This window comes from Dasypus novemcinctus, chromosome 3 (genome assembly GCF_030445035.2).
Source record: "Dasypus novemcinctus isolate mDasNov1 chromosome 3, mDasNov1.1.hap2, whole genome shotgun sequence".
Classification (NCBI taxonomy): Eukaryota; Metazoa; Chordata; class Mammalia; order Cingulata; family Dasypodidae; genus Dasypus; species Dasypus novemcinctus.
Genome location: NC_080675.1, coordinates 125,137,761 through 125,161,810, shown reverse-complemented (window position 1 = coordinate 125,161,810; position 24,050 = coordinate 125,137,761). Strand labels below are relative to the sequence as shown.

The 24,050-nt window shown below is 46.7% G+C and overlaps 1 protein-coding gene across 2 annotated transcripts in view; it reads left to right on the top strand.

Annotated features, from left to right (window-relative positions):
• MYO5C (myosin VC) overlaps window positions 1-24,050 on the top strand; it is a 99,245-nt gene that overhangs the window by 28,411 nt on the left and 46,784 nt on the right. For both annotated transcript variants that reach the window (XM_004483495.5, XM_012521600.3), the window contains 13 exons: window positions 3,004-3,085; window positions 6,615-6,755; window positions 8,228-8,353; window positions 10,530-10,613; window positions 12,240-12,374; window positions 12,793-12,890; window positions 13,779-13,865; window positions 14,344-14,455; window positions 15,230-15,441; window positions 17,801-17,966; window positions 18,299-18,445; window positions 19,856-20,020; window positions 21,756-21,849. In XM_004483495.5, the coding sequence (XP_004483552.2) occupies window positions 3,004-3,085; window positions 6,615-6,755; window positions 8,228-8,353; window positions 10,530-10,613; window positions 12,240-12,374; window positions 12,793-12,890; window positions 13,779-13,865; window positions 14,344-14,455; window positions 15,230-15,441; window positions 17,801-17,966; window positions 18,299-18,445; window positions 19,856-20,020; window positions 21,756-21,849 (1,649 nt within the window). The remainder of the gene's footprint in view (window positions 1-3,003; window positions 3,086-6,614; window positions 6,756-8,227; window positions 8,354-10,529; window positions 10,614-12,239; window positions 12,375-12,792; window positions 12,891-13,778; window positions 13,866-14,343; window positions 14,456-15,229; window positions 15,442-17,800; window positions 17,967-18,298; window positions 18,446-19,855; window positions 20,021-21,755; window positions 21,850-24,050) is intronic.

The following is a 24,050-nucleotide window of genomic DNA, read 5'->3' as shown; positions in this document are numbered from 1 at the left end:
CTCTTTGCCTAGCCTTCCCCTTCTCAGTCCAGGGTCATGTGTGCTCAAGATGACTGTAGAATGGCCCCAGTGAGCAGGCACAGCCAGTGTGGAGGCCACTTCGGGGCATTGTCGCCACGCTCAGCTGCTCACCCCCACCCAGGGCCAATCCTGGTTCTCGGGTGGGGGCTCATCCATGGAGGCACCATAGGCTAGTCCCTTCCCGTCCCCTGCTGCTGTCGGCTGGGGGTTGGGGAGAAGGGGTGTAGGGGAGCCCCAGCACTGCTGTTGAACACCTTCCCAGGCCGAGAGTCAGCTTTTCCCATAAGCTGTTTGATGGGAGACGGTGCCTCATGGGAGGTATTTTGTTTAATTTAGATTCTAAGTTAATGTGTGACTCCCAAGTAATAGTATGTGTCAACAGTTATAAAACACTAATACATTCCAGGGACAGTCTTGTAAACTATTTACCTTGCCATGTTCCAAAAAAGGATTTGAACAGCCAGTTAAAAAAAAAATTCAGTAACATTTTAAAGGGCAGTAGTCCTGGTTAACAGTGGTCGTTCTCTGTGCTGGAAACACGTGATTGTCATATTGTTCCCTACTTTTTTCTGTGTTTTAAAAATGCCTTAAAAATACCAGCCCTGTAAAGACCGTATTATTTCATTCATCCAACAAATATAACACACCAGGCACTGTGTCGGGCATCCTTGGTGAATGGCATTGGACGTGTGGCCCGCCCCGCCGTGGGTGAAATCTTAGTGGGGAGAGACAGGCAGACAGTTAGGGGTTGGGATGACTCCTCGGAATTTAGAGATTGGGAATAAGCGTGTGGGAGGCCTGGCGGTTGCCTTACCTGTGGGGGGCCGGGGGCCGCCTGGGCCTGCGGAACATTCTCTGGTGCGCACATTCCCCAGAGCGGGCAGAGCACAAGGGGCCCGCAGGCCGTGGTCGTGGGGGATCTGGATTTTTGGCTAAGAGGGCAAACCTGAGACAAGAGTATTTGTAAATTCACAAGAACATCTTAGAGTGTATTTTAAAATTAAATTCTTCCACCGAAAAGTAACATTCTTGCTGCCCCTCCATGAATTAATGCTGTCTCCCCCAAAAAATGACCTCTCCAAGCATCACAGCCACCCCCTGGGCCCATCCTTTCATGCCGTTCACACTGAGATGAACCCTCTGCCACTAAATCCGTGCTCACACCCTTTAACTTTTGAGAGACCCGAGCTAAGTTTGAACTGAAAATAAGCCACGTTGGAAAAAAAAAGCAAGAAGGCTGCTGATGCTGTGAGCGTTCAGGTTTAGGCTCAGAGCGACGCAGAGGGCCTGTGGCTCCCCTGCAGGTCGGTATTTATTTTTCTCTGGACCCAGAGTTGGGAAGGCCTGGGTCTGGGAGTCAGAACCCCGGGCCGGAGCCCGACCCTGCAGCACTGTGGCTGTGTGACCCTGGGAAGGTCACAAACCCTCTGCAAGCCTCAGACTCTTCACCTATAGGGTGGCCCACCCATACCTCGCCTCTCTCAAATGAGAGAAGTGGTGGAAGCATCTTGAAAACCCTCAGCCTTGTCCAAATGTGGCGCACTGTTGTAGATAATGTGCATCTGGTGTCTAAAGTCGCAAACTGAGGCCTTTCTGTGGGTTTTGAACTTCGGCTCTGAGTGCCCTTTCTTGGGTCGTGGGGGAGGAAAGGGGCAGGAAAATAATCATTGGTGCTGGATCTCTGGCTCTCTGCCTTGGCCCTGGCTGTGGCCAGAGGCCCTTCTGAACCTCCCCAGGCCCAGTCCCCGGTGTCCAAACAGGCCTCGGAACCCCTGATCCCTGCAGGCGGGGTGGAGCCGCCGCCCTGCCCCGGTGCTTTCTGCTCCCTCACCGTCGCCCTGGAGCTGTCCAGAGGCCAGCCATCCCCCTCCCCTGCTCAGGAATTCTAAACTGAGCCAACTTGGCTCAGGCAAGTGAGCCGAGACTCCAGGGGGACCCCTGGTTGGAGCTGGCAGGTGCCTCAGGATTAGAGCAGTTGAGACCCAGGCACCAGGGCGGGGGTCAAGGTGCGTTCAGAGGTAGCTGTGGCTACCCTCTTCTCCAACCCTTGTCTGTAACGGTGGGCTGGGGTTAGGGTCAAGGGCGGTCACGTCCACAGATGCTCGCCGGGCTCAGCGCCCTGCATTCAGCCATCTCCCAGCAGGAGGCTGTCTGCTCCGGTGCCCGTGTTTTCTTGGCCCGCATTGTGCTTTACAGAGTGGATAGCTCCTAGAAAAGCCTCTCTTGAGCATCAAGGGCTCTAACTTCCTGGCCCCCCCCACACCCTCACTGTCGTGTGGTCTCCAGCCTGCTTCAATCTCAGACACCTGCCTGGCTCCTCCAGGCTCTTGTGTTTGCAACTCCTGGGCAACTATGGAGAAGCTCATTTGAAGTCTGAGCCTGGAGGCAAGGCCACATCTGTGTTGTATCTGGAAGGATCTGCTGGGCAGTGGGGTATTAAATGACCCTGCCCTTTTCCTCCAACAGCCATGTAAACAGGCCTTGGAGAGGCAAAACTGCACTGCCTCTCCCCTCCATGGACAAGAGTGGGGGAAAGGAAATTTCTTTTTCATTTAAAACCCAGAGGGTAGAGTCAGGCTTTCATCTAAGTTCTGACACTAGCGGTGTGTCCTCAGGCAAGTTTCTTAACCTCTCAGCATCCTGATTTCCTCGTCTATAAAGTGAGGGTAATAATACCGATATCAGTGTTGTTAGATGGGTTAAATGAAATACCGCATTGCGTCATGCCTGCTATATAATGTCTGGTTCACAGAAGGAGGTTCGCCAGATTTCTTTTCCCCTACTCGCCCCCCCCCCAAAAGATAATTTACAAATTGACTACCGGGAGCATTGAATATATTTAAAACTTGCAGAAAACATAACAAACTTTTAAGTGTAGAAGTGTCAAAAACATTTAACAATTAAAGAAAACAACTTAGCAATATATAAGCAAATGCATATGCCCTTCAAGTTATATTTTAACTTTTAAAAACTCTATTTCAGTTTTGAAACCTTTGATGTGAACAGCTTTGAACAGTTTTGCATCAATTATGCCAATGAAAAATTGCAACAGCAGTTTAACCTGGTAGGTGATTTTTGTGCCTTCTTGAAACTAGTTGTCAGCGCTGCATGGAAACCAACATGGGAAGGGAGGCAAAGTCAGGCCGTCTTGTTCTTCAAATCCCCCAATTATCAAAGGCGCCACACGCTGACTCACTGCCACTCCCCCGTGGTCGTGTCTTGAAGTCGGGCCATCCTGACTCCCGTTATGTCCCTTGCCAGCTACCTGACAACTTTTCAGCTTTGGTTCATTACCCACCACTCTTGGATACAGGTCCTTTGTGCAACCAGATCAAACTATTTAATAGTTCCCTGGAGCCTCCATGTTCTTGCGAGCCTTTGTGTCTTTCCACCTGCTGCCCTCTGTTTTAGCCCACCTGCTCCCACCCTTTCCCCATCCTTTCATCTTCACCTGGCTAACTCCGGCTCACCTTTTGAGATTCTGCTGCCCCCGGAGACTTCTCGGGGTCTCTGTGCCCCTTCTGGGATAGGAAGCCTTCTATGGGATTGGCTCTGTCACAGCCCCTGTCACACGTTATCACTCTTTATCTGCAAGACTCCAAATAGACTTGGTGACCTGGGGGAGGCCAGGGATCATGTTCTTTGTCTCTCTAAGCACAAAGCCCAGCTCAGTACCTGGCCTAATAAAGAACAGATGGCTGATGGAGTACAGGAATGAGTTTGTCCAATCTTAATGTAGGGCACCTTCATGATTACCAGTCAGATCAAACATGCCTACCTGTGGAGACAACAAAGACATGCAAGCTAGGTGGGTTTTTTTTAATTGGGAAAATTTGTTTATTCAAAAAGCATTGTTGGATGCCTAGTATGCTGACTTGGGTTCTAGGATATGAAGATGACTAAGACACTGACAAAAGGTTAACTAATTGTTACTCATGGCTATTTTGGTGTTTTGATGTTGCTCTGTGTATCAAATACAACTTTAACCTTGATAAGGTCTCTGAATACAGGGTTGCCATCAAATTCACTTTTGAATCCCTAATTGAACTTAACACAATGCTTTGCTTCTAACCAGAGAGCAATGAAATTAAAAGTTGACATTCTATAGTGCCTCAACTATGAAACAAATTTTATTCTTATTTTTTATATTTGGCTACATTCCTGAAAAGCTACATGACAATGCTTATACTGACATTTTCCCTTAAGTTTCCATCCTAAACTTTCCAGTACACTTCCATGGGAAGAATTTTGACACCAATTTATAATAGAAATACCTTTAAAATCCTAGCAATCACCCAAGGGAAAGATGATGCCTTTGTTAGCGTGCAGTTTTGAGGCATTTAATTCTCCTAAAAACCCCTGTGAGTAAAGATATCATGACATTGTGGAAAGTGTGGGTTTTAGCGCAGACTGGACTGGGTTTGAATTGCAGCACTACCACCTACTCCCCTGGAAATTTGTGCTCTCTGAACCTCAGTTTCCTCATTTTTGAAGTGAGTCAATAACATCTATCTAATATTGTTGGGGGAAGAAGACTTAACATTGACTCATGCTCAGTAAACATTTACTTTCTTTCCTTTTCCATTCCCCAAGGAATCAATACAGGTATAAACAATAAAAATTCATCCCATTGAAAATGTCCATTTCTATAGCATTCTCAAGATTCCCCTAGACATTTAGGAACTAAATGTTTATTCCAACAACTAAGATTTATTCCAAGTGCTGTATTCAGCATAACTCACCCCAAGTCCAGCCATGCCTGCATACCCTGCCCTTTGCTGGGACTCCAGTGCCACATTGTTCTCCAACATACACACATTCACCCCAACCTCAAAATGTACCTGTGCAAGGTACCCTGCTTCAAAGAGCACACCAGGGGCTGTCATCCTGTTTTCCCTTTTTTCTTTTATTCTTTCCCGTTCCTCCTTTATCATCTTCTCTTCCTCATCTCCTTCCTCAGTTCCTCTTGTTCCTCTTATCCTCCTCCTCCTTTTTTTTTTTTTTTTAAAACATCTGTCAACATGCAGGTCCTGCTGGGAGGAATAATAGTTACAATGTCAGCGCATGAAGTCTCAACAGGCCCCACTCCTAACCTCCAGTCCCATAAATCTGGCTGCTGCTGAACAGTGCACCTGGATGGCCCAGGGGTCTCAACAGTAACTAGTCTGGAAGTGAACTTGTCACCTTGGCCTCCTCTCCTCTGTGCTCCTTTCCGCAGTTAAACTGCCACCATTGACCTCATCCCTGTAGCCTAACATTCATCCTAAAATTTCCCTTCTTCCTCAGCTTCCTTATCCGGAGTCCCCCGCGCAGCCCCTCACAGCCTCCCAGCCACCATAGAATATTGGGTGGAGTTCTTACTAGTCTCTCTGGCTCCAGGGTTGCCCTCTTCAAAGCCATCATCCATACAACCTCAGAGGTACATTCCAAAAGTCAGGTTTCACCAGGACCCTCCCCTAATAACCCCCTTAGTGGGACCTCCTTGCCCTCGGAAAAGGCCACAGTGCCTGAATTCTCCAGGGAGCACGCGAAGGTCTCATGTGGTCTAATCTGTCATGCTTTGCACTTTCATCACCTCCCATCACCACCAAACTCTTTAGCCTCTTATAGGCACCATTCATTTATCACCTACTTACTGAACTCACTCACCGAGCATCCATGTCATGATAGGATGCTCCTATCATGAGGCTGTCCTCCCTCTCCTTCTCCCTGCCTGCCAGACAAACTTTCATTCATCTTCCAGGGTGTGTCTGAGCCACATCCTTCGGGAAGCCTCCCTGATACCCTCATAGTCCTGAACAAGATCTCCAAGTTGTTGGCATCTCACAGTGGCCCTGTGGCAAGCATTCTTGGGTGTACATGCTCAGGGTGGAAAGATGATTGCTAGACTCATGTTAGAAACTCGGCTGCATTGTTCACCAATGGTATTAGTCAGCCAAAGGGGTGCTGCTGCAAAGTACTAAAATATCTGTTGGCTTTTATAAAGGATATTTATTTGGGGTAGAAGCTTACAGTCCCAAGGCTGTGGAAATTCTACTCAATGTACCATAAGAGGTGCTTTCTCACCTAAGTCAGTTGCCACGTGTTGAAGCAAGATGGGGGCAATCTCTGCCTTTGTCTGTCAGGGCTTCCTGTATCAGTCTCTGGCGTAGGGCTCATTTCTTTCCAGGCCTTCTCAGCTGCTCAGCTGCTCTGTTCTCTTCAGCTGCAAACTTATCAGGCAAATCCCTCGTCTCTCCCTGGGGCCCCAGGATCAAACATGACAGAGTCTCTCTTCTTGTGTCTTTTTGAGTGAGTGTTCATAATCTCAACAGGTAATTTAATCAAGACATATCAGCTGAATCTAATGCATACAAAGGGTATCACAGTCAGAGGAATAGATTAGTTTACAATCTCTCTTTTTGGGATTCATTAATAATCTCAAACTGTCATACCAATAAAGAGGGATTGTCTGTACTTCACGGTCTTCCTGTTTAAACATACATATTATAAATCAATAATTTATCCTATTTTTTCCAAATGTTTATATTCTGCTCTTTGGAATCATGCTTCAATATTCTCTTTGACTTTCCTTATAAACTTTTGATTCCCAGCATGTCTTTAAACTTGAACAAGAGGAATATATGAAGGAAGATATCCCTTGGACTCTGATAGATTTTTATGACAATCAACCAGTTATCGACCTCATTGAAGCAAAAATGGGCATTTTGGAATTACTGGATGAAGAATGCTTGGTAACTTGATAAAATAATTTTTTTTGACTTCTCAGTAGTAACAGATGAGCATATTGTCAGGTGGACATTTGAAATGGACACATAAAATCCCAATGTTTCCCCCTTAGTTGGATCTTAATGCTGGAGAGTAAAGCGTAGTGAGAACCCCAGAGAGCTAGGTGAACCCCACCCACAGGCGAACCCCCAGCCGCGTCAGCCTTGGGTAATAGGCACAGCCTCTTAGGTAACACCCAGCAGGGAGGGCCCTGTGGGCTGCCCCTAGGTGGAGCAGGCTTGGAAACAGCAAGTGATTCACTCCAGCTGTTAATGACTAACAAGAATTGTTTTCTTTTACTTCCTGGCTCTGGTGGGTCATGAGGAGGTGTAGCTGGAAATTCAATGCCATAAGATGTGTGAGAAAAGGTGTCCAGGAGTTCTCTTATTCTTTCCCTCTAAGAGCTGAGTTTGCAGTGGGTCAGCCTAGCAGCGCCCCTCACGAGGCCCTAGGAAAAAATAATCTTCAAGAGATTACTAAATTTTCAGTTTAAAGGCTATATTTTGATGCTCAAACATGGATTTTGTTTCTTTCCCAAAGATTTCTTTGTATACACAAAAAATATTATAATGCTGAAAACTTACAGGTGTTTTCCCTCTAGAATTCTCAAATCCATAGCTGTTCTCACCCGATTATCTTTTCTGGTGCCAGCTGTGCCGGAGCCTTTGCAGTGACTAGAGAGCTGGGTTAGAGCCGGGCCTTGTGAATGATCTCCTGGGGGCAGGGGGTGCAGAGGTAGGGAAGCTGTAAGAATTGTCTGTACCCACTCCATACAGGCATTCCCTAGGCAACCAGTGTCACAAAGAAGTGACACAGGAAGCATTCAGGCAAGGCGCAACGTTAGACTCAACTGAGGTCAGGCTGAAGGTAATTGATAGCTTCAGAATCACCACTATCAAGAACAAGTTTTGCAACTAGCTTAGTGCAAGAAGGTAAGATCTTAGTTCAAGGAGGCAGAAAATTAGGCAGTAAAACAAAAGGAAAGCTATTTTCCTGGGGCACAGGGAGGATTTCTAGTTGGGCACCAGTCTTTTCTGATTCACTGAGAATAAAAATGATGTTACATCATGAATCCATGCTAATTTTTCCTGAACCTTTAGGTTTCTTTGGGAAAAATTAAGACAATATGGCCAATTTTTCATAAATAAAATTCTTCATTCTTAAGTAATCAAAAGGCCATTTCTTTTTAACTTAATATGTTTTGTTCTTCTAAAAGAAAATTAATGTAGCCATTTAAATATTACCCTGAAGATTGTTAAGATCAAGGAAAGATGTGTGTCTAGAGTTCCGTAAAAGAGGTTGTGGATCTACAGTAGTTCACTCTGAGATTTCTTAAATTTATCATCTCGGTTTCTTAAAATTAGTGCTTCTCCTCACCTCTATTCATCTTTCATCTGTTGTTTTCTTATTTGCTATTTGGTTTGCTTTTCTTTTCCAGTTACCACATGGAACTGATGAAAACTGGCTTCAAAAGCTGTATAATAATTTTGTCAACAAGAACCCGTTGTTTGAAAAACCCCGAATGTCAAACACATCCTTTATCATCCAGCACTTCGCTGATAAGGTACCATGAAGATCTAGAACAAGCTGTCCACTCCATACCCTGAGCAGTTTCCTGGAGGGAGCAGGCAGGGTGGCGAGTTTTCTAGTTAGATTCAAAGTTGCACATAGTGTGCAGCTTAGATGAAGGATATATAGGAGAAAGTGTGTATGTTGAACAAGTCTTAATTTGATTCAGTGACAATATACATAGAGTTTAACCTGTACTGCTTTAAAAATAAATGTGTTATTTGTAAGCCTCATTTCTGATTTTAGGTTTACTATAAACTCATTAACCTCTTATTGCTTTACTTTCCTTATGAAATTGCTACAACCTATAATGAAAACTCTTTTTTGAGGTTTTCCTTTTTCATTAAACTGTAATAAATTTATTACAGAGGTAACATAGGTTAACTCTAGCTGATGGGTTTTCTAGGTGCTCTTTATTTTCTTCTTTATATAATTCCTATTTTTTATTAAATGTTAACTTTTCTAAAAAGAAAAAAAAACTGAACAAACCACATTACAGAAAGCTTAGAAAATAAGAGGACAAATGGGGGTAATCTCTGTAACCACTTGCCTGAACCTATGTTCTCATTTTGGCATTTTCCTTCCTTGAGGAAGCCCCTATCCTCTGTCCCATTTCCGGGCGGGGTGATGCTCCCGTGGCCCAGCTGGGTGTGTAGGGATCATGGAAACAGTCCAAAGGCAACTCGTGCTGAGTTAGAGGCTGCAGGTAGTGCCTGAAAGGTGGGAAGAGTTACAGTGTCTCGTGTTTTTCAGGTAGGTTCCTGAAAAGACGCATATGAAATGATGAGATGTCAAGGTATATTTACTAGTTGGTGTCCCTTATACTTTCAGGGTTCTGATCCAATGGGGAAAAGAGAGGGAAAAAGGATTAGGCATTATAAAAAGCACATATGAGGTTTACTTCAAGGATGTCTCTGTCATAGATTGTTTCTCTGCATTTAATTCTCTCACATGATACTTCCAAGAAGTCCCTCTCCAAAGAACTGTGCAGGATTTAGGGTGGACTAGGGATGGGTGGGAAGAAAGCCGGTACACTGTTAGGTTAGATTAGATTCTCAGTTTAATTAGCCAAAGAAATAAAATGGTTATTGAAAGCAAGGCGGCCACCTGGACGCAGCAGCCCAGCACCCCTGCCCAACATGCCGCTGCCTGGAAACTGCCCCCCCCCCCCCACATCTCCCTGCCCCTGAGGGCTCTGTGTTCGCTGCTCCTCTGCCCCTTCGTCCTAGTGGCTCACGGCCGTTCTGGAAGGTTTACGGCAGTCCTCGCACTTCCTTCCCAAGGGAGCATTTGCAGATATCCAGCGTTCCCGGTGGTTCTTACCCCAAACGCCGCCGGCCAGACAACTTCCCCACCCAGGGAGACGAAGCAGAGCCCGTGTCCAGCAGTCCCCGAGCACGCTGCCCCCAGGAGCCAGCACTCTCAAAAGTTTCTTTGTCTACTGTTTGTTAATATGGACAGTTTTTTCAGAATTATTCTTTAAATTTATTTTTTAACTTATGAAAAATACAATATCGCATGTTAAAATATATAGCTCAGAAGCATAAACTGTTGGGATCTGATCGTTTAAGCAGCCATCCTGGAGGGTTGTTGGAGGGAGGCGGAAAGCCTTGCTCATCAAAAAGGGCTGTGCGGAGAGCTTTCCTAAGCCGATTCCAGCCGTGCGTCTACCCACTCTGTGCCTGACTCTCAGGGCCTTGAGGCCCTCGGGTGCTTTGGTCTGTTTGTTTCCTGTTTACCACGTTAGTGCTGGATTTAGGAAAACATTTCTGCTGGAACCCAGAGGATGCCTCTGGGCTTTTTCCTCCTCCTGGTGGCTTCAAAAGTAAAATAAGCCCAAGCCAGGTCTTTTTTGTATTAACTGCACACAGTGCAGAGAAGGGCAGGCCATCTGTGACCCGAGGGACTGAAGGGCAAGTGCAGAGAGATGGATGGCTAGTGAGAAATGTAGGCAGGTGGGGAGGGGGCACCGGTTCTTTCTGTCAGATGATGTACCCTCAGCTTTCTAAGCCTGTAGGTAATGGGGTTGCTGGGATAAACAGAACCTGAATCTCCTTTTGTAAGGTCGCCTTTTTGTCGCCTCTTCATTATTAAAAAAAAAAAAAAAGAAAAGGTACTTAGAGAGGCTGTCTGCTTTTGCCTCTTCTGAAATAGTTTCACTCTCTGCATAGGTGGAGTATAAATGTGAAGGTTTTCTTGAGAAGAACAGAGACACTGTCTATGACATGCTGGTTGAAATCCTGAGAGTGAGCAAGGTTTGTGAAGTTCTAAAAGGTGATTAATGTTATGCATTACGTGCCTGACCCGGACCTGGATGTGTATCAGGAAGGAGTAAGGGGCGTGTTCGAGTGTGTCTGGGCAGTGGCAAGCTGTAAGTTATACATAGCAAAAAAGATATTTTAGAATTGGTACTAAAATATCTTTCTTCTGAAAGCATGTGAATCTCTGCTACATGCAAAAGCAGAGATCACTTCGGAAGGTGACAGAAAGGAAGGGCTAACTAATACAATCATTAAGTGAATCACAATTAACATTTTAATCATTCATTCACAAGTATTTCTATAGCACCTGCCATGTGCCACCCTTCCCTAGACTCTGGGGATGCAGCAATGGACAAGACACACAAATGTGGAGCTCATGTTTTAAAGGGAGCAACTTACCTTAAACTCATAAATATGCGATGTGAGGGAGCACTGAGTATGCAGGGGAAAATAAAGCAAGACGGAGAGGCAGGAACACAGGAATGGGCGTGCTGCTTTAGATGTGCCAGATCCTCGAATCCACAGTCCTGCATGATGGGTAGCTACCAGAAGAAGAACTTAGGCTTTTTCTTTTCCACCTTAGGCATTTCTTAATTGGATTTTGAGCATAAGAATATTTCACCCAAGATAAGTTTTCATTTTCGTGAAAGTTTGGTTATTCAATTTGTCTTATTTTCCGTCTTTTAAAAGAACCTGGTCCTTTGTGGCTGTTCACATGTTTTGACAGTTTCTCAAATGAGCTTGGGCAGTTCCACAAATGAACATAAGTAAACCACAGGCCATGGCAACCGCCGTGCGTCAACCGATTCTAATAGTAAATTCAATGAAGGAATGGCCTGATTCTCATGTACAAAATTAGTTGACTTAGTTCACCAATTATTTCCTCAGCCCCACGCTCACCCTGGGGTCCAGCCTGGAAGATGGCCACAGGTTGTGTTGAGGCACAGAAGTGTAACTGCTCAGAGCTCATGCTAATGGAGACGTGGGCGCCTCGGGGTCAGTCATTGCCTGGGATTATACAAGCATGCGTGAGGCAGAGATTCTGCCTTGACGGAAAATTACCAATGTCTAGTTTAAATGAAAAAAAAATTACGTTGGTCTCTAAGACAGAGAATAAGTCATTAAAGAAATAACTGATGCAAGGTAGAAAGTAAGAAGGACCTTAAAAGAGACACAAATAAAGATTGAAGCAGTTGAAATGAAGTTGGGATTAATCCACACAGAGTACCAGAGAAGGTATCGTGCAGGGAGTGGACTAGGGACATTTTAGCAGAACCTTGATGAACAGGTGGGGCTTTGGTCCCTGGGACAGAAGCTGGGCTAGGAGGGAGGAGATTCCAGGTGGAGGAACAAAGTCAGCCGAGGCATGGAAGTGGGACTGGTCACTGTTTCTACTGTTCTGGCTTTTGATACCCACACACAGACATTCACACACTTTCCTCCTCCTCTTGTGATTGCACTTCCCTTGTAGAGAATGGGGGTTTGGCAGTAGAATTTGACCGAGGTTGTGACTTCACCCCACTGTTTAGATGTGGCTGTTGAGACCATTTATTGGGTGTGTAGCAGCTGATGCCATAGGCAAACACTAGTGGACACTGAAATCCTCGCTCTTTCTTCCAGTTTCATCTCTTTGCTAGCTTTTTTCAAGAAAATCCAGTCCTTCCTTCCCCTTTTGGCTCAACGATCACAGTTAAATCTGCAAAACAAGTCATCAAACCCAACAACAAGCACTTCCGGACCACAGTTGGGAGCAAGGTACCAAAAAGGTGTGGGAGGGTGAGGGGCCAAGGCGCCCACAGTGCCCAGGGAGCCAGGCATCACGGGGCCGCGTGCCAGGCCTGGGCGTGCACACTGCGCTTTCTCAAATCTAAAATGCACGCAACTGCAGAGAAAGGCAATAGTGTGTGTTCATCATCCCTCAGCCCCCACGGCAGCGCACACCTGAGCAAACCACACCTCTGTACTATCATTTACTAAGGCCACTGCTGCTTGGGAGTATTAGGCAATTTTACCCTATGCCTAGTGAGCACAGCAATAGATCACAGCCTTCCAAATGGGCTCTTACACAGGAAGGTAGTTCTCCCTCTTGCTGAGTAACTTACCAAAGTTGGGCGTTGGGACCTTTGCTTCCATTTGCTGTCAGCATTAAGCTATCTCAGATATTGTCTCCTAGTTCCGCAGCTCTCTGTACTTGCTCATGGAGACCCTCAATGCGACCACACCCCACTACGTGCGCTGCATCAAGCCCAACGATGAGAAATTACCCTTTGAGTAAGTGTCCTTACGCAACAGAGGATGAAAACACGAAGGAAACAATTTCTGTCATGAGGTTGGAGAATTTGCTCACAATTGTCTTGAACTTTACTCTGTTTCTGGGTCTTAAATGATTCATAACAGTCCTGCCCTTTGCATATAATATTAGCACAAGCCCTTTGGCTAGCCCACCTCATCCCCAGGGTGAAGCAGTGGGACTACCCTTGAAAGTATAGTGCACAGCTAAAGTTAATGCGTCTGAGAAAACCAGAATATGTAAGAATAATCTATCTTTGCTTGTAGAAGAAAAGGTAGAGAGGTCAGAAGATTCATCCTCAAGCATGGCATGGGAATTTGGACTTGTTCTCTGGGGGCTCGGGAAGGAGGTCCAAAATCTGTGAGTGGAAATTGTAGCATATCTTTTTACTTGTTAGAGTTACCTGAGGGAATGAGCTGCTTTTGGAGGTGGTGGCTCACCTGAAGAGTCAGACCTAGGTCAGAGGGCCACCTGCTGTGTGTTTTGTGAAGGGAATTCAAGCATCAAATGGGTGTTTGCACACAGTGAGCTTTAACTTTTCTCTCTACCCTGGTTGTTTCTTGAAGTTCGACCCAAATTACTTTTTCCCCTCAAGGTCTTCTCCCCATCGCCTCCATCAGAATCCATCCTTCTTTCTCTATATCCCCACTACAACTTTCTGAACTGTTCCATTGGTGATGCTGTTTTCACTAACACTCAGCAGACATTTATTTATGAGCATCCACTGTGTTCCTGGCAGGGGGCTTACACTGATGGGCCACACGGCCTCTGTCCTCTGGGAGTTCCCACTCTAGGCAATCTGCCACGCCTGTTTAAGGGCATATTTATCTATTACAATGGCTTAACAATATTAAATTGTCTTCTTTAAGGTTTGACTCCAAAAGAATAGTTCAGCAACTGAGAGCCTGCGGTGTTTTAGAAACGATTCGTATCAGTGCACAGAGCTACCCTTCCAGGTATGTTGCCAGAAAAAAGTGTCCAACTTCAGGTCTGGGCAGAGCACCCAGGGTGAATGCATTGGCCTTACTTCTGGCTTTTGTAAGATGACTCCCCAATTTTTTTCATTGTCCTGGAAAGGCCAGAGAGGGTGAGCAGCAGACCTGTGGGGACACAGGCCACCATAGCATCCCCTATCACCCCATCTCAGCAGCTAGTAATGGTCACCTGCTACCTTCCCAGAGCTCTTGGGAAAGGGACCTGAAGGGGAAGGAAAAAGACAATTACTGGGGCAGATCATTAACAAAAAAAACCAGTCTGGTGAGGGAAGATGTGGGTCAAAGGTCAGGGCTATCATCACCAGAACAGACACCAACGCCACCGTGGGAACAGTGGCGGGCAAGGCATTGGGCTCCCCAGACACAAAGAGCACCCCATCTGGCAACCTTGCTCAATCCTTCCGTGTGTGCTCCTGGGTCCATGTCTTCGCTTTTCCAGGTGGACATACATCGAGTTCTATAGTCGCTACGGCATCCTCATGACCAAGCAGGAGCTGTCCTTCAGTGATAAAAAGGAGGTGTGCAAAGTGGTTTTGCACAGGCTCATCCAGGTCAGTCTTTCCCGCCTGCCATCACGGGCTGTCGCCAAGAAGCATGTCTTTCTTCATCTTTGCCTTAGAATCTCAGGACTGTCGTTGTCACCAGTGCCTGAGAAGAAAGAGAATGTGCCCAAGCATTTGTGTGCTCAGGAGATCAGAGCAGACACTCTCACTAGGCCTGACAGCGGGGTCTCCTGCACGGACCCAGATTAAAGCCCTGGCCTCCCCGGTGCCCTCTCGGGTGCTCTGTTCTCCCACAGGGGACCTGGCTTTCATTACATGGTCAGCAGAGAAGGGGACTCAGTCAAGTGTGGCTCCAGATGCAGTGCTCAGGGTGACTTCCAGTCGCTGCTACAGGCATGAATGCCAGGGGGAAAAGAGGTGGGGGAGGTCATGATGGCTAGGAACGGGGGTGGTGATGAAAACCCAAAATGAAGACAGAAAACCAGATTCTAAAGGGGGGCTCTCTCAAGTGGTTCTCCTAGAAACCATGTGAGAGAGGCCGAAATTCTCCAGCAGCCCAATTGAAGAACTCAGAATGTGTACATCCCTTCTTTACCCCACACATGGGTACTTTAACCTCAATTTCATTTGTTCCTCCCAAGTGGCTTTTAACAAACAGTGAAAATATCAAATGCTACGTCAGGATCAGAATTTTTCTGCTCTATGTCAAAGAGCAGATAGGTCAAAACAAGTTCTGGCATCTTTTAGTCTATTAACATTTTCCTAAGTACTATAGAAAATCTGAAAGATTTGATTTCTGACTATATCACTTTTCTCTTCCAGGATTCTAATCAGTACCAATTTGGTAAAACCAAAATTTTCTTCAGAGCAGGACAAGTGGCTTATTTAGAGAAACTCCGGTTGGATAAATTGAGGCAGGGTTGTGTTGTGATACAAAAGCACATCCGTGGCTGGCTCCAGAGGAAAAAATTCCTCCGAGAGAGACAAGCTGCCCTGATAATCCAGCGGTACTTCCGGGGTCAGCAAACGGTGAGGTACGTTGGAATCGAGGACAGCATGTGGAAGTGTAGGGCTTTCTTGGCTGATGAGCTCCAGGGGGCAGGGCTTCTCAAGAGCGAGCCTGGGGCCTGGGATTCGGGTGTGTGGGGTTGCCCTCTGGTGGCTGTGCGTTTGAGGGGAGCAGAGGCGTCCCTCAGGGGCAGGAAGTGCTGACTGTGCCTGGCGTGCCCATATGCGCAGCAGCGGGACCCTAACGGAAGAAGCCCTGACCCCCTGACCCGGGTGCTGCTCAAGAGGGTCGGAATTCCTGGTGAGACCAGAGAGGCGGATTGGGGCCCTTTTCCCTGGGGACTGAAAGTATTTAAGACCAGGAAGGTCTTAGTGAAGACGTCAAGAGAAGCCACTTTCCACCCTGCCTGCAGACAGTGGGGACTAGGCAAGGTCAGAGGGGTCCCATGGCCAGGCCCTGCCAGCAAATGTGCCACAGAAACCCCTGGGAGGAGACCGCCCTGGAGTAGCCCCGGTGGAGGGGCTGGCCGAGTGGAGGGCAGTTCCATCAGCCGCACGGGTCCTGCCATGAGCACAGCTGCTGTTCCCTGAGGGGCCCTGAGAGGCCACGCAATACAGCGGTCCACTGAAGGATCACGTCATTGTGTACCTGTTGGAGAGGGTGAGGCCGGGAGGGTGTGGGCTGGCAGTGAGGCGGGCATCCTTCCAGATAATTGTGTGTTTCTGCATGTCCTTGGGATGCTGTGAGGGCAAGTTGAGATGACATGTGTTTAAGAGTCAGACCAAGGCTCTGAGCCTGACCTTTTCCTAGGCTTAAGGTCTGACTTCCAGCAGCAACTGGGTTCTCCCCACAATCTTAATCACATGTCCCACAATCTTAATCACATGTCCCAAACTGGACTTGCCTTTCTCTGCACCAGGAGACCATCTTATACACAGAGCCAGGCTTGCTTGCTCTCCCCTGCTTCTGGGTTCAGTAGTAACAGCAGTCTCGAGGGCAGGAAATTCTAGAGTTATCCTCTATCTTAAACCCATGCTCCCCTTCTATTTGGGAATCACTGGGGTCTGAGAATTCTCCTGCTTTCCTCTTGCATCTGTCCCATTCATCCCATTCCCACTGTCCCATGCCCTGGTTTAGTCCATCATCATTGTTTGCCTTAAAAATATTACAGCATCACCTTCCACCCATCTCTTTTCTGTCCACCTTCCTAAAGCAGGGTCCTGATTGAGCCACGGCTCTGCTCACCCTTCAATGCTTTGAATGCTCCCTGTTTTCTACAGAATAGCATTTGGTCTCTGACATGGTATTGAAGGTCCTCGGTGGCCCGGATACATTCCTAATGGAAGCGCCATGAGGCTGGGAACCATGCTTGTCTCATTCCCATTGTGTCTGTACCTAGTACCTAGCTCAGTGGCTGTCACAGAGTAGGTGTTCAGTAAATATATTTTTTAATAACAAATGGTCCCCATCTACTTTTCTAACGACACCATTGCCCGTTTTCTCAATGGATCCTATATTCTAGCGATTCCAGACATCTTCACTTTTTTCTGACTATTCCAGGCACTTCTAGACCACCATGTCTTTGCCCACACTGGTCCCTTGGCCTGAAATGCTTTTTCTAACCTTCCTTGTCTACAGAAATCTTACTTCCTCGAGGGCTGATTCCCATATCAGGTCTTCCCAAGCAGAATAATTGTTCTCTTCCCTATGTTCTTATTTATAGTGTTTAGTAGTTATTTTATTTTTCCCTTTTGCCCTAGGTGGCCATTTATATATCATTCTGCTCCATGAGATTATAAACTCTGAAGGCAAGAACTTTGTCTTCACTCCCTGTTCTCTGGACAGGGATGACAAACTTTTTCTGTGAAAGGACAGAGAGTAAATATGTCAGACTTTGCAGTTCCTTGGGTCCTTGTCGCAACTGCTTGACTCCTTTGTGGTTCATGAAAGCAGCCAGGGGGTGGCTGTGCTCCAATAACATTTGAGTTACAGAAACAGGCCATTTGCCAACCCCTGATCTACAGTCCCAGCATTTCTCACATGAACAAATGAATGCTTGAGCACGTGCTGTGCAAATGCACAGCTTCATCGTCACAGTCTCTGTAGGTGCATGAGCAAAGGGGGTTGATTGCCATGAATTCGAAGAGGCTGGAAGTTCCTGTATGGTTCCTCGTGGCTGGAGTGGGCCCATGTGCAGATCAGGGTGAAAGGGGAGCCTGCCAGGGCTGACCCTGAACAGACGTTAGAAGGAACCACTTTCAGGACTTTATATGTCGGTGTACAGAACATATGAATAGTTCTTTTAGTAAAAAAGTGCTCCACCAGCTGTCGTGGAAGTCAGTGCTATGTGGATAATGAATTCACTCGAGTTCTCTTCCCCCAAGGAAAGCTGTTACAGCGACGGCCTTAAAGGAAGCGTGGGCCGCCATAATCCTGCAGAAGCACTGCCGTGGGTATCTCGTTCGCAGCTTGTACCAGCTCATTCGCATGGCCACCATCACAATCCAGGCCTACAGCCGAGGGCTCCTGGCAAGGAGGAGGTACCGAAAGGTACAGCTGAGACCTAACCCTTTCTTGGGACAAGGGTTTTCCAGGTCTTGTGTTATTTTTCACTGATCGTGGTGAGATTAGTTTTCTGCATGAAGATCTTCCTGGAGAGCAGCGAGTTCTGGTATGTTGGTATCTGTTCGTGTACACCTGTTACAGGTAGGATTTGGTGGTGGTTTCAAAAGTTTGGTCTTACTGGGGCTCTATGGGTTGACCGTAAGAATTCTACATTTGATGTGGGAATATACAGGCAATTACATCAGCCCACATTAGAGGAGTTGATATAAAAAGCAGTGGAGATCCAGTTTTCCAATTCATAAAACATTGTTTTAAAGATGCTGGAGGAACACAAGGCCGTGATCCTTCAAAAATACGCACGGGCGTGGCTGGCCAGACGCAGATTCCAGAATATCCGGCGGTTCGTGCTAAACATTCAGCTTACGTATAGGGTCCAGCGTTTGCAGAAAAAGCTGGAAGATCAGGTAGGTGTTAGTGGTGCATCTTTTCTGTACACTTTTTTGGCATAGATTTATTTTGTTCTGGGCCAGTTTCTTAGCTCTACTCTTAAGATTTGTGCCCAACAGTCTATATGAACCACCTCAGTTCAAAAACAGAAGCACACGGTAAAGGGCTGCCACTTACGGTTGTGTAGGTTGTTCACTGCACAAAGGGACCTGCCCAAGGGGCAAATGTGGGGCTGAAATCCAGCCTGGGCTCTGTCCGCCCAGCCATGTGTCTTGATGCGAAGCTATGCTGCCCTGGTAGGGATGCCATTTCCTAATTTGCACAAACGTTCTGTCTACCTACCCAGCCATCCTCCCTCAGGGCTGTGTCTGCCCAGAAGAGGTGCCATTTTCTAATTTGCCCAAAGGTGCCACACGGTCCAATTGCAGCCCTGCCTGGTTTGGGAAGAGCCCCCATACAATTACTCCTGGCTAGAAAAAATATCCATATGCTCTCAGCAAGGGAGGGCAGTTAAAACCTTGAGTGAAATATTCAGTGTCTACATCTATGAAGCTCACTCCTGACCTTCTCCCAAGTAATATCGAGATCCTCTAAATGTGAACTTTAACCTTTGTTCTAAGCCAATCCATAAGGGTCCTTAGTAAATGGATGAGTGTATAAACAAATAAACTTGAAGTTTGGTAGAAGCTCCCCCTAACTGTGCTGTTGTGTACCGTGCTTGCATGTTGCATAGCTGCAGCAGGGCAGCACTTAGAAACAGCAGCTGGGAAACGGACATGGTTCAACTGATAGAGCGTCCGCCTACCACATGGAGGGCCCAGGGTTCAATACCCAGGGCCTCCTGACCTGTGTGGTGAGCTGGCCCACGCGCAGTGCTGCTGCGCTCAAGGAGTGCTGTGCCACGCAGGGGTGCCCCACGAGCAAGGAGAGCCACCCCGTGTGAAAAAAGCACAGCCCACCCAGGAGTGGCGCTGCACACATGGAGAGCTGACACAGCAAGATGATGCAACAAAAGAGAGATGCGGTTTCCTGGTGCTGCCGAGGGTGCAGGTGGACACAGAGAGCAGACGGGGGCGGGGGGGATGGGGAGAAAGAAATAAAATAAATCTTTAAAATAAAAGGAAGCAGCAGCTGACCTGGAGCAGGGCCCTGGGGGAGCCCTGGTGCTGCCTGAGCTCCATTTGTCCTGGGGCTCCAGGATTTGGGAGGTTGCACACCAAAAGAGCCTCCCGTTCAGAAAGACATTTACCTGATGCCATCTGCCTCACTGTTTTCACTGGGATGAAGATGCTCATAATTAAGGCCAAAATGTGGTCAAGCATAACTAAACCTCTGGTATAGTTAGATGTTAGCAGTTCTGAGAGGTAAATGGATCAGCTTCTTTATTTTGAAGAAGGCTGTAACCACCCGATGCTCCTTTTCTTTAGAACAAGGAGAACCATGGATTGGTGGAGAAGCTGACCAGCCTGGCCGCTCTCCGGGCTGGTGATGTTGAGAAGATTCAGAAACTGGAATCGGAACTGGAAAGGGCAGCTGCCCACAGGCAAAATTATGAGGAGAAGGGGAAGAAATACAAGGACACTGTGGAAGAGGTCAGGTGATGGTTTTGTTATCAGAACACGCTGTGTCCCCTAGGTTCTTAGCCATGCCACATAAAGGAATTTAAGAGCATGCCAGCTTAATTAGGCCAGTAAACAGTTTATTGAGAAGCCAGAGAAAAAAGTATGCAGATGCAGATGCAGATGCAGGTGACCCCCAGGCGTGCCTGGGGCGGTGGGGGGAGCTACCTTTATTAAAACCCTTCTTCCCTCCTCCCTTTCTCATGGTGGGGAGGGGCCGTGGCTGCTGGCTGCCCTGACTGGCTGCCTTACAGTCCCCACCTGTTAGCCCTCAGGGGACCACTGGGGAGTCTGGAGTTCCCCGGAGCTTCCTCCCGAACCAGGATTTCCAAGTGGGACCTGGTGGCCTGGGTCTCAGTGGGTTTTCCCGGCTTTGTCCTGAGTAGCAGTCTTCCCTCAGGGGGTTTCCAGGTGGGGTCTCACAGCCGTGTTCTCTGCCTGGTCCCAGCTGTGACAGGACATCTTCTCTCATCTTCCCACGTTCCCTATACTAACTTGCCTCAGTTTTACAAATAAGGAACTAAGTTGCAACTCTTTCCACAGATGAGAAGAGCAATGTAATTTCCTGTAAAGCAGATTTCTGCAGAGCAAATCAGATTTAACTATTGACTCCCATTGCCTACAGGAGCTACCTTTTAGGGGAAGGGAGATCAGAGGACTAGACTCTGGGGGAAGAAAAAGAGACTAAGGCTTAAATACAACGTAAGGTTTCCTCCTCTTTTGAACCTTTGTCAAGAGGTGAAAAGCCCAAGAAGGAGCCGTGACTGACTGCTCCCTGCTCTTCCCAAGTGCCCTGGGTCCTGCCACTTGTCCCTTAGCACTGCCTCTTGGAAGCATCCTTCCCAGATGAGCAGTGCAAAGAGCAGTTGACTGAAAAATCTGACGTCCCAGTCTCAAATCTTCTCTCTGCCACTTCTAGCTGGGTGACCTGGGGCAGGTCACTTATTGTCTCTGTGCTTCAGTATCCTCATATGTAAAATGGGGAAAACAATAAGGAACTAACGGACTCATGAAGACATGTTTGTTGGATGAAGTAATTTAGCTAAATGCCTCTCACAGAGCCCTGCACAAACAGGAACTAATGTTTCCTAAGGGCTCCTGCACCTTTTAAAAGTTCCATACCACCCAAGGTTGTAGCAGCCGGGAGCCCCAGAGGACATCCCTCTGCCCTCCCCGTGACCCCGGGGCATGGTACCCCACACTCTGCTGCTTCTGGTCACCAGCCAACAGCACCAAGGGGCCCTCAGCTGCCAGCCCTGCAAGTACTTTACAAATGAAAGCTAAAATAATAGGAATCCTGTTATGGCCACACATCCTCCTGAATCATAACACACTCAATATGTGAATCTGCTTTATGTCATAAATTTAGGATTTATATCACATTAAATATTATTACAAATTCTTCTGGCTATGAGAAGGCTGAAAACAAGGATAAAAGAGTTTCCTTAACATTGAAGAGATGTCTTTCTCCTTAATTTGAGCCATTGTTGGGCCAGGTTGGGCACTAGTATTTCCCTGAACTCACATTAAGTCCTTGCATGTAAAAGTAAATGTAACTTCTTACAGTAGTTGGGCACCTGAGGTTATCTATGTAGAACTGGCTGAGAAAAAAAATATTGGTTTAAAAACATGCAGCTTTGCACCAGGAAAAGCATAGGTGACAAAAATTGAAGCTATGTTTTCAAAAAAATTTTTTCCCCTTTGCCAGAAATTGACAAAGCTTCAGAAGCAAAATTCAGAACTGGAAATACAAAAAGAGCAGATACAGTTGAAGCTTCAAGAGAAGACTGAAGAGTTGAAAGGTAAAGCTCAAGGTGTCCTGGTAAATCCATACATTCACTTTTCTCTTCACTCAACAAACAAATATTGATTGTGAACTGAGTTCTAGGCTGAATCAGGGGTCTCTGATATTTGCTTAATGTATTGTTGAGTGAATTGTATTTATTTATTTTTTTCTAAGTACTGGGGACAATGGGGGAGGCAGTGTTGAACCCGGACCTCGTATGTGGGAAGCCAGCGCTCACCCACTGAGCCACATCAGCTCCCCTGAGTTGGTTTCTCATTTGTTTTGCTTATTGGTTGTTTTTGTTTTTTCAGAGGCACCAGGAACCAAATCCGGGACCTCCCATGTGGGAAGCAGGTGCTCTACCACTTGAGCCATATCTGCTCCCCCAAATTTTAGTTCTTAAGAGGGAATAACTATAGTTAAGTTTGGTGATTTTAGCCTATGTATTCATCTGTTTTGTTTCCTATGTTTTATCAACCTTCTCTTATTTTCATGACCTAAGACCCAGGAATATTATAAAATGGATGTTTTCCCCTCTCTGAGATTCCAACTTAACATGGAGATACAGTTATACCACTCTTGGGTGGACTGTCACATATGGGCAGGTTCTTTAGTCCACTTACAAATAGCCCCAGGTGGTCGGCACCAGAATTGAGACCAAAGCCTGACTGTAAATTGATCATTGAAATTTTATAAAATCTGCTGATTTCTAAATTAAAACTTAAGCATTGGACTTCCAGGAAGAAGGCAGACTGGAAAGACACAGGACTCTCTCCTCTATTTGAGAAATAGCTAGAGGGCAGGGAGAAGTGGCCTGGAAAAAAATGTTCTTGGGTTTAGGTCACCAGGGGAAAGCTGTCACTGTCAAGAAGAGAGGCGGACACAGGAAAAGAATCTCAACGCAAAACTTCCCCCACCCTATAAACAATTTTGAATTCCCAGGCCTCAGGGCCTGTGGCTACAGACCAGGGTATCCAAAGGGCTGCACCTCCAGGAGGGAGAGGGACTGCAGCCTAAGGCTGGCTCAGCTTTTGACTTGATCTTCTGTGTCCCATGAGCCCTTCCAGGCTGGGAGGGACCACGTATTGTTTGCCCTGGGAGCCTGCATGGACGGACTAAAGAGATCCAACCTTCTCAATCACCCTCCTTTCTGACTGGGACTGGTTGTTGAGGATGCAGTGGAATTATTTCATACTCAGGAGAGGAGAGGACCTGCCAGCAAGGGTTGGAGAACTGCCTCTGAGAAAGTTTTAATTATGAGACTCTAATTCATAATTAGATCTTCCAGGCAGGATCCCCTATCCCACTGATCCTGTCCCTGTTGCAGCAAACAAACTCCAATCAGGCTTTAAACTGAGAGGGCTGCCGACGAGCACCATTTGCTGGCAGACCAAGGAAATGCATGGGAGAAAATTAAAAGTAAATAAGAGAGGATTTTTCCAGCCTTTATAGCCTCCCTCCCCAAGGCTCTTAGAAGTGGTTCTGCAACCCATTACTGAGTCCAGGGCCCAGAACTGAGCAATTAAAAGGGAAAATCCTAAAGACTCAAAACAGGTTGAACTAAGATTCAAAGAAGAGCAGTAACACACAGTCTTTACCACTAAAACCCTATGAAAGAGAGAGAAATTGAGCATTTGAGTAAACCCACTATCATAATCAGATGCCTAGATATCAGCAAAAAATCATAAGCCATATGAAGAAGATGGAAAAAATGGCCCAAGCAAAGGAACATATCAAAGCCCCTGATGAGATACGAATTTGAGACAACTAATTAACGAGATATATACAAATTTCCAAAATCAAATTAATGAGTTGAAAGACAATATGGCTAAAGAGATAAAGGACATCAAGACACTGAGGGAAGTGGATGTGGCTCAAGTGATATGGCCTCTGTCTACCATATGGGAGGATCCAGGTTCCATCCCTGGGGCCTCTTGGTGAAAAGAAGAGAAAGTATGCCTGTGTGGCAAACCAGTGCCTGCATGGTGAGCCAAGTGCCTTCGTGGTGAGCTGAGTGCCTATGCAGTGAGTTGAGTGCCCATGCGGTGAGCCGACTGCCTGCATGAGTGCTCACATAGCCGAGCCAAGTGCCTGTGTGGTGGGTTGGTGCCCACATAGTGAGCCGAGTGCCCAGGTGGTAAGCCGAGTGTCCACATGGTGAGCCAGTGCCTGCACAAGTGAGTCACCCAGCAAGATGATGATGCAACAAAAGAGAGA